This window comes from Zootermopsis nevadensis, unplaced genomic scaffold (genome assembly GCF_977971745.1).
Source record: "Zootermopsis nevadensis isolate Lab colony 2312 unplaced genomic scaffold, Znev_1.0 Znev_ptg000022l, whole genome shotgun sequence".
Classification (NCBI taxonomy): domain Eukaryota; kingdom Metazoa; phylum Arthropoda; class Insecta; order Blattodea; family Termopsidae; genus Zootermopsis; species Zootermopsis nevadensis.
The window spans coordinates 9,712,635-9,726,773 of NW_028259154.1; the positions used below are offsets into that span (position 1 = coordinate 9,712,635).

Consider the following 14,139-nt stretch of genomic DNA (forward strand, 5'->3'; position numbering starts at 1 on the left):
ACTTGACCATCTAGCAATCAGACTATGAATTCACCATGCTTTAGGATCCAGAATTACAAATATCGGCTCCAGACTGCTATTTAGTCGCTTCATGCTGAAGATGAAGACAACCAGGTCCCCAAAACTCCAAAAAAATAGCCCCCCACCCACCCACAACACACAGTATCATCACACAACGATGCAAACAAAACTGTATAAAAATCTATTCTATTCTCTTGCACCTTCTGGCATCAGATTAAGCTATTCAGTGCAAATGAGGAGATTAATAAAGGCAAGAGATTGCTTTCTGAGTAATCCTGATGTGATTAAAATATAAAGTGTGGAAGCAAGAAGCCTGTGTTATGCTTAGTGGTGCCTAATTTTGAGTTACCTTTCCACTCCTGTGCCTCAAATGAGGCTTCAAGTTTGTTACTTAAGAAATCTATGTTACTTTGTAGCCCAGCCATTTCTTCCCTGAAAGACAGAAGGAGAGTGTCAATAGGAGAAACATCACACAGAACATGTGGCACACAGGTGGCTCTGCACCTGTTCAGAGCGACAAGACGACAGAGGATATCACAATTTGGTTTCATAGATGTCACTTCATTGTATGTTTTCAAGAAGTACAAGCATATGTATGGCAACATAATTTTTTCCTATTAATACACTTTGTCATGAGCCAAAGTCAGAACAGTCAATTTCTACTAGACTTTATGGGGCAGCATCCCAGAAGTCACCTCAAAAACAAAAGTTATTCAGCATCACAACCCTAACTATACATAAGGTGTAAGAGATTCCTGTAGTTTCGCATATTTCATCATAACCATTTTATTATACTACCTATAAAGTATAAGGTCTTTTTTAAAAAGTTGACAGTTACTCAACCGGCCAATAAATTCCCTCCTTTTATGGAACCCAGAAATTCACTGTCATAAATGTAGACAGAACCTGTAATAATAGAAAATGTGCACAGAAATGGATAATTACATTCTAAAATTATTAATTTATAATTCTTTTTAGTGTCACCATATAAACTGACACATTTGAAGCAAAGTACAAATTATGATTCTTCCCAGAACTTCTTGTTTATGCATAGATAGGTCTAGGAAGCAAACCTCTGTCATCAAGTGTCTTGAACAAAGGTGTGAGTCCACAGAATCTGAGAAACCAAAGCACAGAACCATACACTGCCAGACAGCTTGCCAGTGCTGACCTGCTCGTGGGGTGCCTGTTCACTACTCGCTACAAGAAGGGGCTGCTGCTGCTTCTGTATCTCCCACAGCTGCCCAAGTTTATCCATCAACATCGCATTGTCTTCTCTTAAACAGGCCCTCTCCCGCCTGTGAATAATACAGCTCCATACAATTTACACTGCAGATATTACCCCCAATAAAAAGGGGCCTGGAATAAACACTATACATAATTCAAACACATGGCAGTTTGTCACAATGAGGAAGACAAGTCACAAGGTTATACCATTGCAAGATCTTCCACTTGTCCAAAGTTTAACACCACACACATCAGCAGTGTTTTCTTCTGATTCAGAAACACCATGCCTCATCAATAAAGAAATTAACAATTTCAAAATACCATGTCTTTAGCTTATCTAAATAACAATCACCTGCCACAGTAAGTGACTGTTAGAATAAGAGACTTAAGATTAGAAACCAAACAATAACAACTATTTACAAAGAAATAACAGAAAGTTCACAGCTCAGATGGTGCAGATATGTTTTTATATAATTATGTACAAGGGTAACGTTACCATTATCTTTGCCTGTCTATCATGCACATAGGAATAGATTATGTGTAATTCCTCATTTGTTAATTCTTTCAATTTACCTCATTTTGGAGTGGCAACTGAATACTGTATTTCTGACATTTTCATTTCAAGAGGTTGAATAACAAAATGTCTGAGATTATTATATACTCCAAATTCAGACGCACCACTGTACAAGTCAAACATACCCACCCCTAAAACTGAAATGTTCAGTTTTAATTGAGTTTACTTATATTTGGGAGGTACCTGATTACCACCTATCCTGAAGCTGTCCATGTAAATAAATGCCAAGACATTACTTTGAAATATGCAACATTGTCCCCATCCAAACCTTACCTTCTCATTGTTCATTATATTATTATCTTCAAATTTCATTCAATACTATACAACCTCTGCAATTTAAACAGCATCTTCAAACCTCACAAAGAATTAAACAACTATACATAACAATTAAATGCCACAGAAAGAGATTAAAATGGATTAACTTATATTTATTTCAGCATTACTTTCAGCATTTTCAGATAAAGCTGGAAGAAAACATTTTTTTGTCACACTTCAATAAAGATGAAACTGCAAGTTTACACAGTAAATTTCATGCTCAAAAAGTGCAAATGTACTATATACAGCCCCCTATGTACCAAACCAAATTTTGCTGATGGAAAACAGAAACTCAGAACTGACAAAACACTGTTGCAACTTCCCAAGAAAATATAAAACTACTCATATGTTCCACACCTTCAATATTCATGGTATGTTTATTAATAAAATGTAAATTAGCAACATGGATAAAACACCATTTTATAGGTTTCACATTCATGTACTCAAGAACCATCAATCACTGCATTCCCCTTCTCTACAAATTCTTTCTGACAATAGGTTCATGAATTTAAATTAGATACAAGGTTTTAGTCTCCCTTTCCACATCTTCCAATTGATGTCAAATTAATTAGTTAAAACTTACATTATGATAGTTTTTTTTAGCAAAAACAGGAACGTTTATCAGAGATGTGACATTCAGAACAAAAATGGGACACAAACACACCTATAAATTTTGTACAAAACATTATATTTTAAGTAAAGTTGTGTCTTTATGTATCCTTCCTTATATTCTCCAGTTCTTGTCACAAGTAATAAACCCCAAATCAGCATCATTATCCACTGACATTTCCAACAGGTTATGGTACCCTTCTCCATTCTACTTGACCCTCCCACAAGCACTACTCCCTTTCATCTATACCACTCTTTCTCTACTTCCTTTTGTACATATTTTCTTACTTGGTCTCTCCTTGTTGTCAACGATCTTTCCAGTAACTGTTCATTTAATATCTTAATTTTTGAAACCCTCAAATGAATTCTATCATGTAGGATTTGAGGTTTTCGTGGTGGTGAGTCTGAAGCTTGCTGTTTTCTGGGTTGTTGTGCAATGTAGTCTGGTAGAAGTTTACAGACGTTTCAGAGGTCCTTGCTGCCTCCATCATCAGGGCCCTGATGATGGAGGCTTTGGTAAACTTCTACCAGACTACATTGAGCAACAACCCAGAAGACAGCAATCTTCAAATTCTATCACATATGATCTGAAGCTTTCATGGCATCTAAGTATAATAAATTATCAATTCTATAGGGTTTTGATAACAGTAGTTTACACTTAAAGTTATTTGTAGTCAGGACTTTTTCCATCGTCTGTTCTTTATAACCACGACGTTTCAGAGGCTGGTTCTGTCTTTGTCTTCAGGTGAGAGGTACCTACTCTGTTGGGTCCCTTAGATAGAGCTAGTCTCTGTCACTGGACAATATAAATCATGCAATTATTCCAACTTATCCACCCAAGTACAGGTTCTGTCAGTAGATTATAATACTTAAATGATAAAATAAAAATTATAAGACCGCTCATACAGCTCTGTAAGTGACCAGAGTAGGTACCTCTCGCCTGAAGACGGAGACAGAATCAGCCTCCGAAACGTCGTGGTTTTAAAGAACAGACGATGGAAAAAGTCCTGACAATGAATAATTTTAAATAATAAATTCTGCTCGGGCTACCAGCCATGTAAGGTGGCTTAATGAATAATGTTTTCTTCATTAAGCTACCTTACATGGCTGGTAGCTCAAGAAAAAAATTATTATGAATTCTATCATCATCAAGATCACTATCTGTAATTTAACACAACATTTTTAAATCACATGTTATTATTCAGAAAATGCAGCTTCAGTTGTGAAAGGAATTCTTTAACTCTTTTGCTGTACATTATTTTTTCACTGCTTTCCTACAAGAATGTAATTTTAAGGTAAAATTCTGAACTCATTATGTGTGTGTGTATCACAAAAATTACCAACATATCTATCAAATACTCAATACTATATTCACAAAACACTTTTTAAGAAACATAAATGCTTAAAATTTATAAAGGTTGTCACAAGTGTAAAAATCATGTTTAAAACTTTCAACAGGCAAGTGGCATACATACACAACTTCATACCCCTCCTATTAGATGGCAGCACAATGTAGACAAACAAGAACACATGTTTATAACTTAGTGATGTTGAATGGCACACAGAAAGGAGAATATTGTTCTTTGATGTACACTAGTTGAATTTTGCAGTATGTGGTTAATGCACAAGCAATGGACTGAAGTGAAATGTCAAAAAGCAACAAGATTAAAAAACCTTACACTTAGGACACATTGCAATTGGTGATATATAGAGGGCTGTAAACACAACTTACAAAATGACAATAATTCACTGACCTTACGAGTTTTGGGACACACTTTAACAGAAACATCTACTTTAACTTGTCCTGGGTTGCCCTGAGATACGGTCTGGACTGCTCCACCCCGCTCAGCTCCTAGCATGAGACGGAGGGACTGCTCAGTACTCAAGCTGTTGTCAACTGAATCAACTGAACACATCACTCAGTATGATTATGTTCGGTTCCTTCAGTCTGCAGGCAAGACATGCAAGCAACTAGGTTTGCTTCCAGCAGTCAATTTTACAAGCAATAATATACCATAACAATGTTTTAATACAATGCTTTACTGCTTATCTCTTATTAGAATGTCTAAGAGAAAAGTTGTTTACATTAACAAGTAACAATAATGCTTTACCACTTGTAACATAAAAGAATGTAAATATTCCATGCCATACTAAACTAACTAAATAAATGCCATTTATGGAATCTGAGTGTTCATTACCATGTTCACAAGATCATGCCACTAGACTATATCATAATCCAGTTGAATCCAGACCACACCCTATTTCTTTAATTCTCATTTTAATATTATTCCCTATTCTCTCATCTATGTTTCAGCATTCCAAGTGGTCTCTTCCCTTTGGATTTTATGACTAAAATTTTGTATGCATTTCTCACCTCATCCATGTGTCTCAAAATCCGTAATTTCATAACCCTAAAAATATACGGTGAAGAGTACAAATTACGAAGCTGATCAAGCAGAACCCAGTGTCACAAAATTAATTATTTTTATGAAGAAATGTTTGGTAATGAATGTAAGTATGAATGAATGTATAATGACTATAGAACTGATAAGCAAGTCATATATTAATAATAATGTATACAGCCATTCTGTATACAGTAATGAATGAGTATGATTGTCTGCACTTTAGATATGTTTGTAGCTGACACGGACTAAATGTATGTGCATTAACAATTACACAGTTACTAAAAACACTTGATACATTAATTAATATTTTTCTTGGACCAACTGAGCTAATTTGGGATGTACTGACTGGATTTTAACCATGATGTTGACACTTAGACACTGGTTTTCTGTTGCATGTAATTACCACAAAAATGAAACACATTAGCTTTATAACATGTTCTGATCCTTATCTTAACACAGGGATCTCTGCCATATGTGTGAAACACTGCAGCATATACCTCCAGGCATGAACTTTGACAATTCTGCCCTCTGCCTAAAGGTCAAAGGTAGGAAACCACATTTTCGATGGATGCATCCACTGGATTATTTCTATTTTACACTCAGTGATAGGATAATGAAGAAAATTGCTAACAGAGGAGGCTTACAGTGCAACGTGAGATCCAAAGCATGATGAAGCATTGGTATACTGCACAGAGTCAAGACTCTGACAGAGGTTAGGGATTCAGAGATCTTCACAGTGTAACTGCCTCCACCTAAGTTTTATTTAATTTTGGTTTTAAAAAGTTGCATAATTCCTACAGTCTGCAGAACAAGGCTTGCCAGTAAGAGGGTTGATGTTTACTATGTGAATCGTTCAGAAATGCCTGGGGACATGGCTACAATACAGGCTGAGAGATGTAGGATTTGAGGTTTTCACAACAGTGAGTCTGAAGATGCTGTCTTCTGGGTTGTTGCACCTGAAACATCAGGGCGATCTCCCTGATGACAGAGGCAGCATGACCTCTGAAATGTTGGTGGACACCTACCAGACTACATGGCACAACAACCCAGAAGACGGCAATCTTCAGACTGAGAGATGACAGATGCATAATCACATTTTAGTACACTTCACATACTCCCTGCTGAGGTCAATACACAATTGCCATCTTTCTGGTAATTTTCCGATGGATGTAGCAAACCAGTCTTTTGGGTGGTATGCAGTGACTCACAGACACAACACTGCAAGTCATTTTTGTTAGGGAATCAGTGGCCACATAATGGCTCCTTCATCTTGTCAAACATAATCATCTTGTCAGCATAATCTGAAGGGACTAAATATGATGCATATAGTGAATGAGGCAGGACAATGAACATAAGAGATGCCATTGTCTGTGTTGTTTGATGACCGGTATGGGGTCTGGCATTGTCATGCAGAACCAACACTTTCTGTGCCACTTTGTTTTTGCACTGTTGTGGGATTTTCTGACAAAGTCATGGAAGCCATTGTGCAGCTGCAAATTCCCCAATGACAACTTGCAGTGCGATGTTTGTGTACTACAGAAAATACAAGTTTGCTCCATCCATCAGGAAATTACCAGAAAGATGGCAACAAAACACTGACCTCTGTGGGGAGTGTGAAGTGTGATAAACTGTGAATATGATGTTCACATCATATCTCAGCCTGTATTCCAGGCTTGACATAATCATTTCTGAACCCTTGTATTTGTACCTTCCCCCTGGATGTGTAATTTTTCGCAAGCCACATATATTGTTAATTATTATCTTTACTGTACTTTAATATAGTATTGCATGGTTTTATCAGGTTAGTTATTATTATTATTATTATTGTTGTTGTTATTTTAATTAAAAATTAAAGGGAAACTCCTGGTAAGTAAAGTATACATAAAAAAGGTCAGATGAGAGACAAGAGCAAGGTCCCCACAGACAAACTCAGAAAATAAAACACTGCCTACACTTTAAACATTTCCACTGAAGAGACATCAGTGTGTGATGTTCTTCTAACACTGCCTCTGTGGGGAAACAAGTTTTACTCCCTTTCTCACAAAATCCATTTTTAAATGTAATTAAGTATTTAGCATCTTCAGATTACAAAAAATTAAGTACTCTTACCATTAAGACATTAAAATATTTTATGATGCAATGGCTTTGTTCCTCAGCGTCTAAACAAAATTTGTACTGCCAGCTTCACAGCCAAATGAGAAGAGTAAGGCTTGTGTTTTCATTTTTGTGTGATGACACCACGTTGCAGTGGACTGGTTTGCCAGAATTTGGAAGTAGTCTCCATATTTAGGGTAAAATAATTGACCACAGACCTAGTACACCTTACAGTCTTACAGAATTCCTATGTCCTTACAGATGTTTTTGTCAGTCTCATGGCCAAGCATATAATAATAATAATAATAATATATAGGTTTACTGGAAGTCACTTCAGCCTTGAAGATAAGTAACTGCTAATTTATGTAGTTACTTGAAATGAAGGTAAACCCACTATCACAACATGGTGCCACCAGTAATTGAAAGAAAACAAAACAAAACAAGGATGGCAGAAAGAAACAAAAATAACACAAGTGACAACAAATCATGATGAAAGTCTTTGAAGAACAACAATAACATATAGGAATGCAACCATTTTGCTGTTTCACCAAGTTCAGAAGCTGAGGAATGTCCGCCATTGTGGAGCATTTAGGGACCGCTTACTTGTGCCTGTTGGAGGACTCCTCCAGCTTCTCTGTTAGTGAGTGACACTCATCTTTCAGTTTTTCCATCACTTGGTTCTGGGACTGAATCATGCCTTCAAGTTCAGCAACATTATGGACTGAAATGGGACCACAACAACTCACTTAGTTGTGGGACTGAATCATGCCGTCAAGTTCAGCAACAGTTTGGACTGATATGAGACCACAGCTCAATATTTGTGCTCATCATGTCCAAGTTTAAATTTCTAAGTTTTTGTTTAGTGGTTTATATGATGACGCTGTATAAACTACTGAGGTTATACAGCAGTGAGTAAGAAAATCAGACAGACAGTGAATTCTTAACTAGTATAGATACAGATGGGATGAACCAGTTATGTAGTGTTTTCAGGTACTATTCTGGCATCTTCCTGAACAGCGGCAATAGAACAAAAACTAAAAATCTAACATGATCAGTTGTCCAGTTTCAGGATGTCAAATTTTGGCTTGTAAGTAAGTCACACAATGGGGTTACAGGCTGCACCAAAGATTTAAAATAACCTCAGTCATTTTAGAATACAATACTTTAGAAAACAAAACAAATCTGAAAATACAGTAAGAAATATCACTGAACATTTATAGTAGCATGGGCCTTTTCCTAAAGTCAATTACAACCATCCCTTGATTTACAAACGTAATTTATTTAATGATAACTATCCATAAGGTGAAAATTCATAAACTGAAAATTAAATTCTCATTAATTTCAAAGTAAAAAATTCTGACTGGTCCCTGACAACCAGAAAAATCACCCAATATTTTTCCTACACATTTTAGAATACTAAACAATTATAAAAATAAGAACAATATTCCTCTTTTATGATGGTTTTTGCCCATTTTAACCAGTAAAACCCTACTGAACTGTTAAAGAAAATATTTACATTGTACAACAGTTACTGTAGTTACAGTATAAACATTAGAACTTCCATAAACAAAGAATAAACATTTAGTTTTATTACAGCCTTAAATTACTGAACACATAAGGGAAGTGAGACTGAAGATAGTGAATTGGCCTTGCACTTTCCATGTGATGTGTAGTCCTGTATTCCTTAATATGTAACTTTCAAAGCAGAGGCTTCGCCCACAAAGCTTGATTCTTTGTTGTAGCAAAAACAATATTCATAAATTAACAAAGAACTTCACAAGATTCCTTATAGCAGAAATTCATAAATTATAAGTTTGTAAATTGAGGAATAGGTGTATTGGATTAATCTCTGAAATTCATTTAACTAACGTTTCATCATCACATTGACTGCATCCTTTTATTAACATTGGTTCTGCACCAATCAGAACAAGACACTGCAACAAATACTTTCCTTTGAAAATCTATCTACATACCTTATCATGATCTTGGTGTAAATGTTCAAATATCTTTTGTCGAGAAACAAGGGAAAAAATTCATCTGCCGAGAAAATAGAGTGGTAATTCTAAATGCCACTGAATGGTTAAGAACATGTGGTCTGGATTTAAAACTAGCTCAGGACAGTGCCCAATCAATGATGGGCTTTTGTGAACACAGTGATGAACCCTATCACCTGAAAAACAACTTTTCAAGGGGCCCTGTACTATGGAGATAACTTCCATTCACAGACCAGAAGTATCGTCATGTCAGTTATATACTTCATCAGGTTGCTTACAAAATGTTGGCTTATTTCTGACAAAGGGTAAAGTTGGCTACAATGTGAATGACATTCCAACATGTGGTCATCATGTGTATACGATTTGGTTGTACTCACAAAAAATATAAATAAAAAAGTAATTCAATATAAGAAATGCTAATATGTGAAAACATGGAAATATCACTCACTTCTGCGTGTAAAATTAACATATTCCATGTACAAAAACAAGTAATTCCTAAACCAATATGGCTGCCTACATACATTGCACTACATGACAGATTTGTACCATGTCTATAGTTTTGCTTACTTTTGGTTTTTGAAACTGCAGTTCTGAGCTCGTATAAACTCATAATACTGATTAGTAATGAAAAGGATATAACTTACTTGGAAATTGAAACACCAAAATTAATTTGATGTTACTTTGGGGTAACAACATTGCTAGAATAATGCAATAACAAAATCTTACTTCACTGCTCTTCAAACCCTAAAACAATGTCTCTATCAAAGTATATCATCACTGCTTAAATGGAAAGTATCTGTAATTGACACTTCCTTCCAACAGCAGCAAAGAAACAGGATAATAGTCAGTGGAGTAAATAATCAGAATATAATTTTGCCTACAACATAAAGAGAAATTATGTGATAAAGAAAATCATAGTATCACTCTTACCAACCATTTTCCAGCAAGACAGTTTATTTTTGCTTAAGAATTGGTATGACATTAAACTGTATCTATAATTCTGAAGACTCCTCACATTTTCTGTTATGAGAAGACCAAAATGTATTTAAGCTGCCTCATTCCAATTTTGTTAGCATAATTTATCACGTTTCATTCAAAACTTAGTGCGGGAGGAAACTATGTTTTGCACCCACTGTGACAGAACCAAAAATTTGTACAAAGTCTAGTGTATCACCCTCTATATCAGGCCTGCTCAACCTTTTTTGTTGTGCGGGCAACTACGGCAAAATTTGGCCTGTATGCAGGCAACGTGAAGTTCAATATATAAAATGTAGAATATATATGTATTATTATATATATACTTTTATGTGCATATTTTTCTATATATTATATACAAAAATATACTGATAATAATTTGAAAAATCTGTAAAAAATGCAATTCACAACCTCGGATAGAATGTGTTTATTTTTAGCACATTTTTACAAAATGAAATAGTAATATAATGTAATGTAATGTATGTCACCATAAATAAAAAGCTTATAATATTTTTAAAATATTATTACATAGATTTTAACTTAGGTGTGGTCTTTTGCACAATAAAACTGACTGTAAGTCCAGCAATGAAAATATCAGAAAGAAGCCGCTGCTGGCGCCTGCGTATCTGCAAGTCGTGAACTAGAAAGCATCCCCATAACAATACGTGTCGGCAATCGTCAATAAAGTTATTTTAATCCCACCAAGAACAACTGCTAACAATAATGATTTATGACAGGGTCACTTGGGAATGTAGAAGAAGTGTAAGTTTTCTTTCATAGTTTGCCAGGAAACGGTTGGAACTGGTTCGTGTTCTATCGTGCTGTTGCCAGGGAAAGGGTTAAAACATGTCTCCACGGGCAAGATAGCATTGTATCGCAGTCAACATGTTGCCCGTGAGCTACAGATTGGGCAGGCCTGCTCTATATCCTATGAAATAAAAAAGGATGGCAAGTGACCCAATGTTCACTACTGGTGACTTATCTAGAAGAGTCTATGGGCTTTGTGACATTTTTCAACAGCAGACAGAACAATTGCTTTAGCGCTGTGCTGCATAAATCAACTGACAGTTCTTTGCCTGACAACTGAAGAGTAATCTGAAGGACAATTTACAAGCACATTACATAAAATTCAGTTGTTTTAATGTTTTCCTGCTACTCTTAGACCATAATATGCGGGGGAAATTTAAGATGCATTTTCCTGGGAAAATACACAACACACTATACGGAAAACACTGTCAAAGTTGAAGAACGGGAAATACAAAATAATGAGCCCTCAACTTTAAAAAAATTCCTGTGAGGTGGGATAAATGCATAACTACAACTACGAAGTGAGATCACATGTGACAATACAGCAATAAGAGAGGAAAGGCATCATACTGTTGGCCAACCTGTGTACAATGTAAATGACTGAAATTGTCTTACTGGTATGAAATAAAAATCAATCATTACAGTTTGTCATGATTAGTGTATCTGCCTCATGGCTTTCCTCAGATCCACCCAAAAGCAGCTACTTCACAAGCCACCATACTACTAGTTAAGCTCACTGTGAATAACTATAAACTACATTTCTGGATGCAGTTCAAATTAGTTTTACTCAAAGCTACACAGATGATAGCCAAACACAAAACTTTGTGTTTAAATCAAAATAATGACTGAATCAGTGGCTCTCAAGTAATTACTATTCATATAGGAATGCATTCAACTGCAGCTGATTAATATCACATTTTTGACGAACAAAGAGAATTCAGCTCATCATCCCTACAATTGGGAGTACTGAGAAGTTTCCAAACGTATTCTTTACATACAATTTTTGTTTATACCTCATCAAATTTAAAATCAATTTTAAAGGGTGAAGGTAGAGGTAAAGGGTAGTAGAAGAACCTGCTAACTGCTAGTGCCAGCTATGATAGATACAATCAGTTGGGCAATTATTAACATTGATCTCCTCACTGTATGTACCTATGTTAAGTGGGGCCCTTGTTAACATGGCATGGCATATCCTCAGATTGTGAATGCTGAAGGCCTCCAGATATGGAGAGTTGATGCAAATATAATGAATAAACAGCTGCAAACAGCTGAGAAGGTGTAGCCCTCTAACCTGGGGGTTGGGCAGGAGCTAACAGCTCCTCACCATAAAGAAACCAGCATATTATAAAATGTTACACAAAGCCTCACTTCATGTACTAATATAAAAAATGTACACAATTCGAATATTTTTAACTAATACTGGGACAAGAGAACCAGGAAGTCCAATCCTGCTAACACCAAAATCTGCCACTGGACATCACAACCTAAAATCATGTTCATGATATTTGCTGCCTCTTTCCACTCTATCACAGAATTTGACTTCTCAGTTCTCCCATAAATCACACATATTCATAATAAATGTCATCATTTGAGAACCCATGAGACAGTCACCCCGGTATCTACTGCAAACTACTTATAATGAGTGAACCAGTGCTATAAGCTACATGGACCAAACAGTATGAATATTGAATAACTCACCATGCTTAGCCTCCATATCCATTATCATTGCAGTCAGCTCCTTCTCTCGCTGTCCTGTCTTTTGCTTCAAGGGAGACAAGGAGCCCCTATCAGCATTCTCCTTTGTTATCTTGGCAAGGTTCACCTGTACACAGATCCACTTGGTGAAGTAAACTGTTTTCTGGACATTATCCATCGTCCAAGACTAAATAAAATCAATAAAAACCACAACGTTTCGTAGATGGGAGTCTATCTCCGACAGAGACTCCCATCTCCGAAACGTCAATGGTTTTTATTGATTTTAAGACTCCCATCTCCGAAACATCATGATTTTTTATTGATTTTATTTAGTCTTGGGCAATGGATAATATCCAGAAAACAGTTTACTTCAACAACACACCATTGTTACAAACTTTCAGAATTCAGATCCACTAGGTATCAGCATAAATTTTTCATACAGGAAAGAAAAAATGCTATAAGGCTCACTCCTGTAATACCAACACTACATTCTCTCAACATTAAACATCATCACCACCATCAGACAGCCAATGAATTGGGGCCATCGTTAACCCATTCCTGGTTGTTTTACAGCAGACACTTCAAACATAATTCTGCATTTGAATATAAACTGAAGATGGTTGACTTCTGGGTTGTTGCGCTGTGTGGTCTAGTAAACTTCTACCAAAATACATGGTGCAACAACCCAGAAGACAGCCATCTTCAGACTCACTGCCATGAAAACCTCAAATCCTACATTAATATAATTTGTAAGAGCCTAACACAGTAAAACCTTCATTCAGCAAACAATGCATATTCTAATGCTCTTATGAAGAACTGGTCTGGTTGGTCCGGTCAAAACCTCACTTGAAATTTTGCTCATTTATAGAGCCCATCCAATAATGACCGCACACAAAATTTAAGCTACCAATACACTATACAAGGGTGCAAACAATTTCTGAGAGTTGGAATATGAAATTAAAATTCATGACACCACACATGTAAAGGATGGCAGTGCACTTTGCTGTGGCATGGTATTCCCCAGTGCATTCCAATGGAATGTATGAATCCAGGTACTGATAAGGCTGTGAAAAACTTGAGAAATGTCTCTCTCTCACTCTCACACACACACACACACACATTAAATAAGTACATACATAGGAACCATACATTTTATATGAGGAATCAAGACAAGCCTACAGAATGCACATGAAAAATATTATGTACAAAATTATGCACTGTAATTGTCACAGAAATGTGAAACATCTAAAGCATATTTGAAAAATATATATTCAATCTGCACCATAGACATAAAATTTAAGGTTTATTTGCACATTTCTCACTTCACAAGCTTGTCTTGCTATGTGCAGACATAACTGTGCTGGTGTTACAAACGTTTGAGGTTGCACATACTCAGCAGCTACTGCAGTATCAAATAAGTATG

The 14,139-nt window shown here is 36.0% G+C and overlaps 1 protein-coding gene across 6 annotated transcripts in view; it reads right to left on the reverse strand.

The window, feature by feature from the left end:
* Positions 1 to 14,139, reverse strand: part of LOC110835865 (serologically defined colon cancer antigen 8 homolog) — a 37,279-nt gene that overhangs the window by 8,487 nt on the left and 14,653 nt on the right. Inside the window, exons 9-11 of one of the 6 annotated variants that reach the window (XR_015536408.1) lie at positions 12,720 to 12,843; positions 4,501 to 4,598; positions 1,193 to 1,319 (exon numbers count right to left, since the gene is read on the reverse strand). Coding sequence is in view for 4 of the 6 variants with exons in the window: in XM_022076544.2 (XP_021932236.2) it covers positions 1,193 to 1,319; positions 7,849 to 7,966; positions 12,720 to 12,843 (369 nt within the window). In the remaining 2 variants the exon portion in view is untranslated. Of the gene's footprint in view, positions 1 to 370; positions 454 to 1,192; positions 1,320 to 4,500; positions 4,599 to 7,848; positions 7,967 to 12,719; positions 12,844 to 14,139 lie in introns of all 6 variants that reach the window. The other 5 variants (XM_087353555.1, XM_022076544.2, XR_015536409.1 and 2 more) reach the window with 5 other exon arrangements.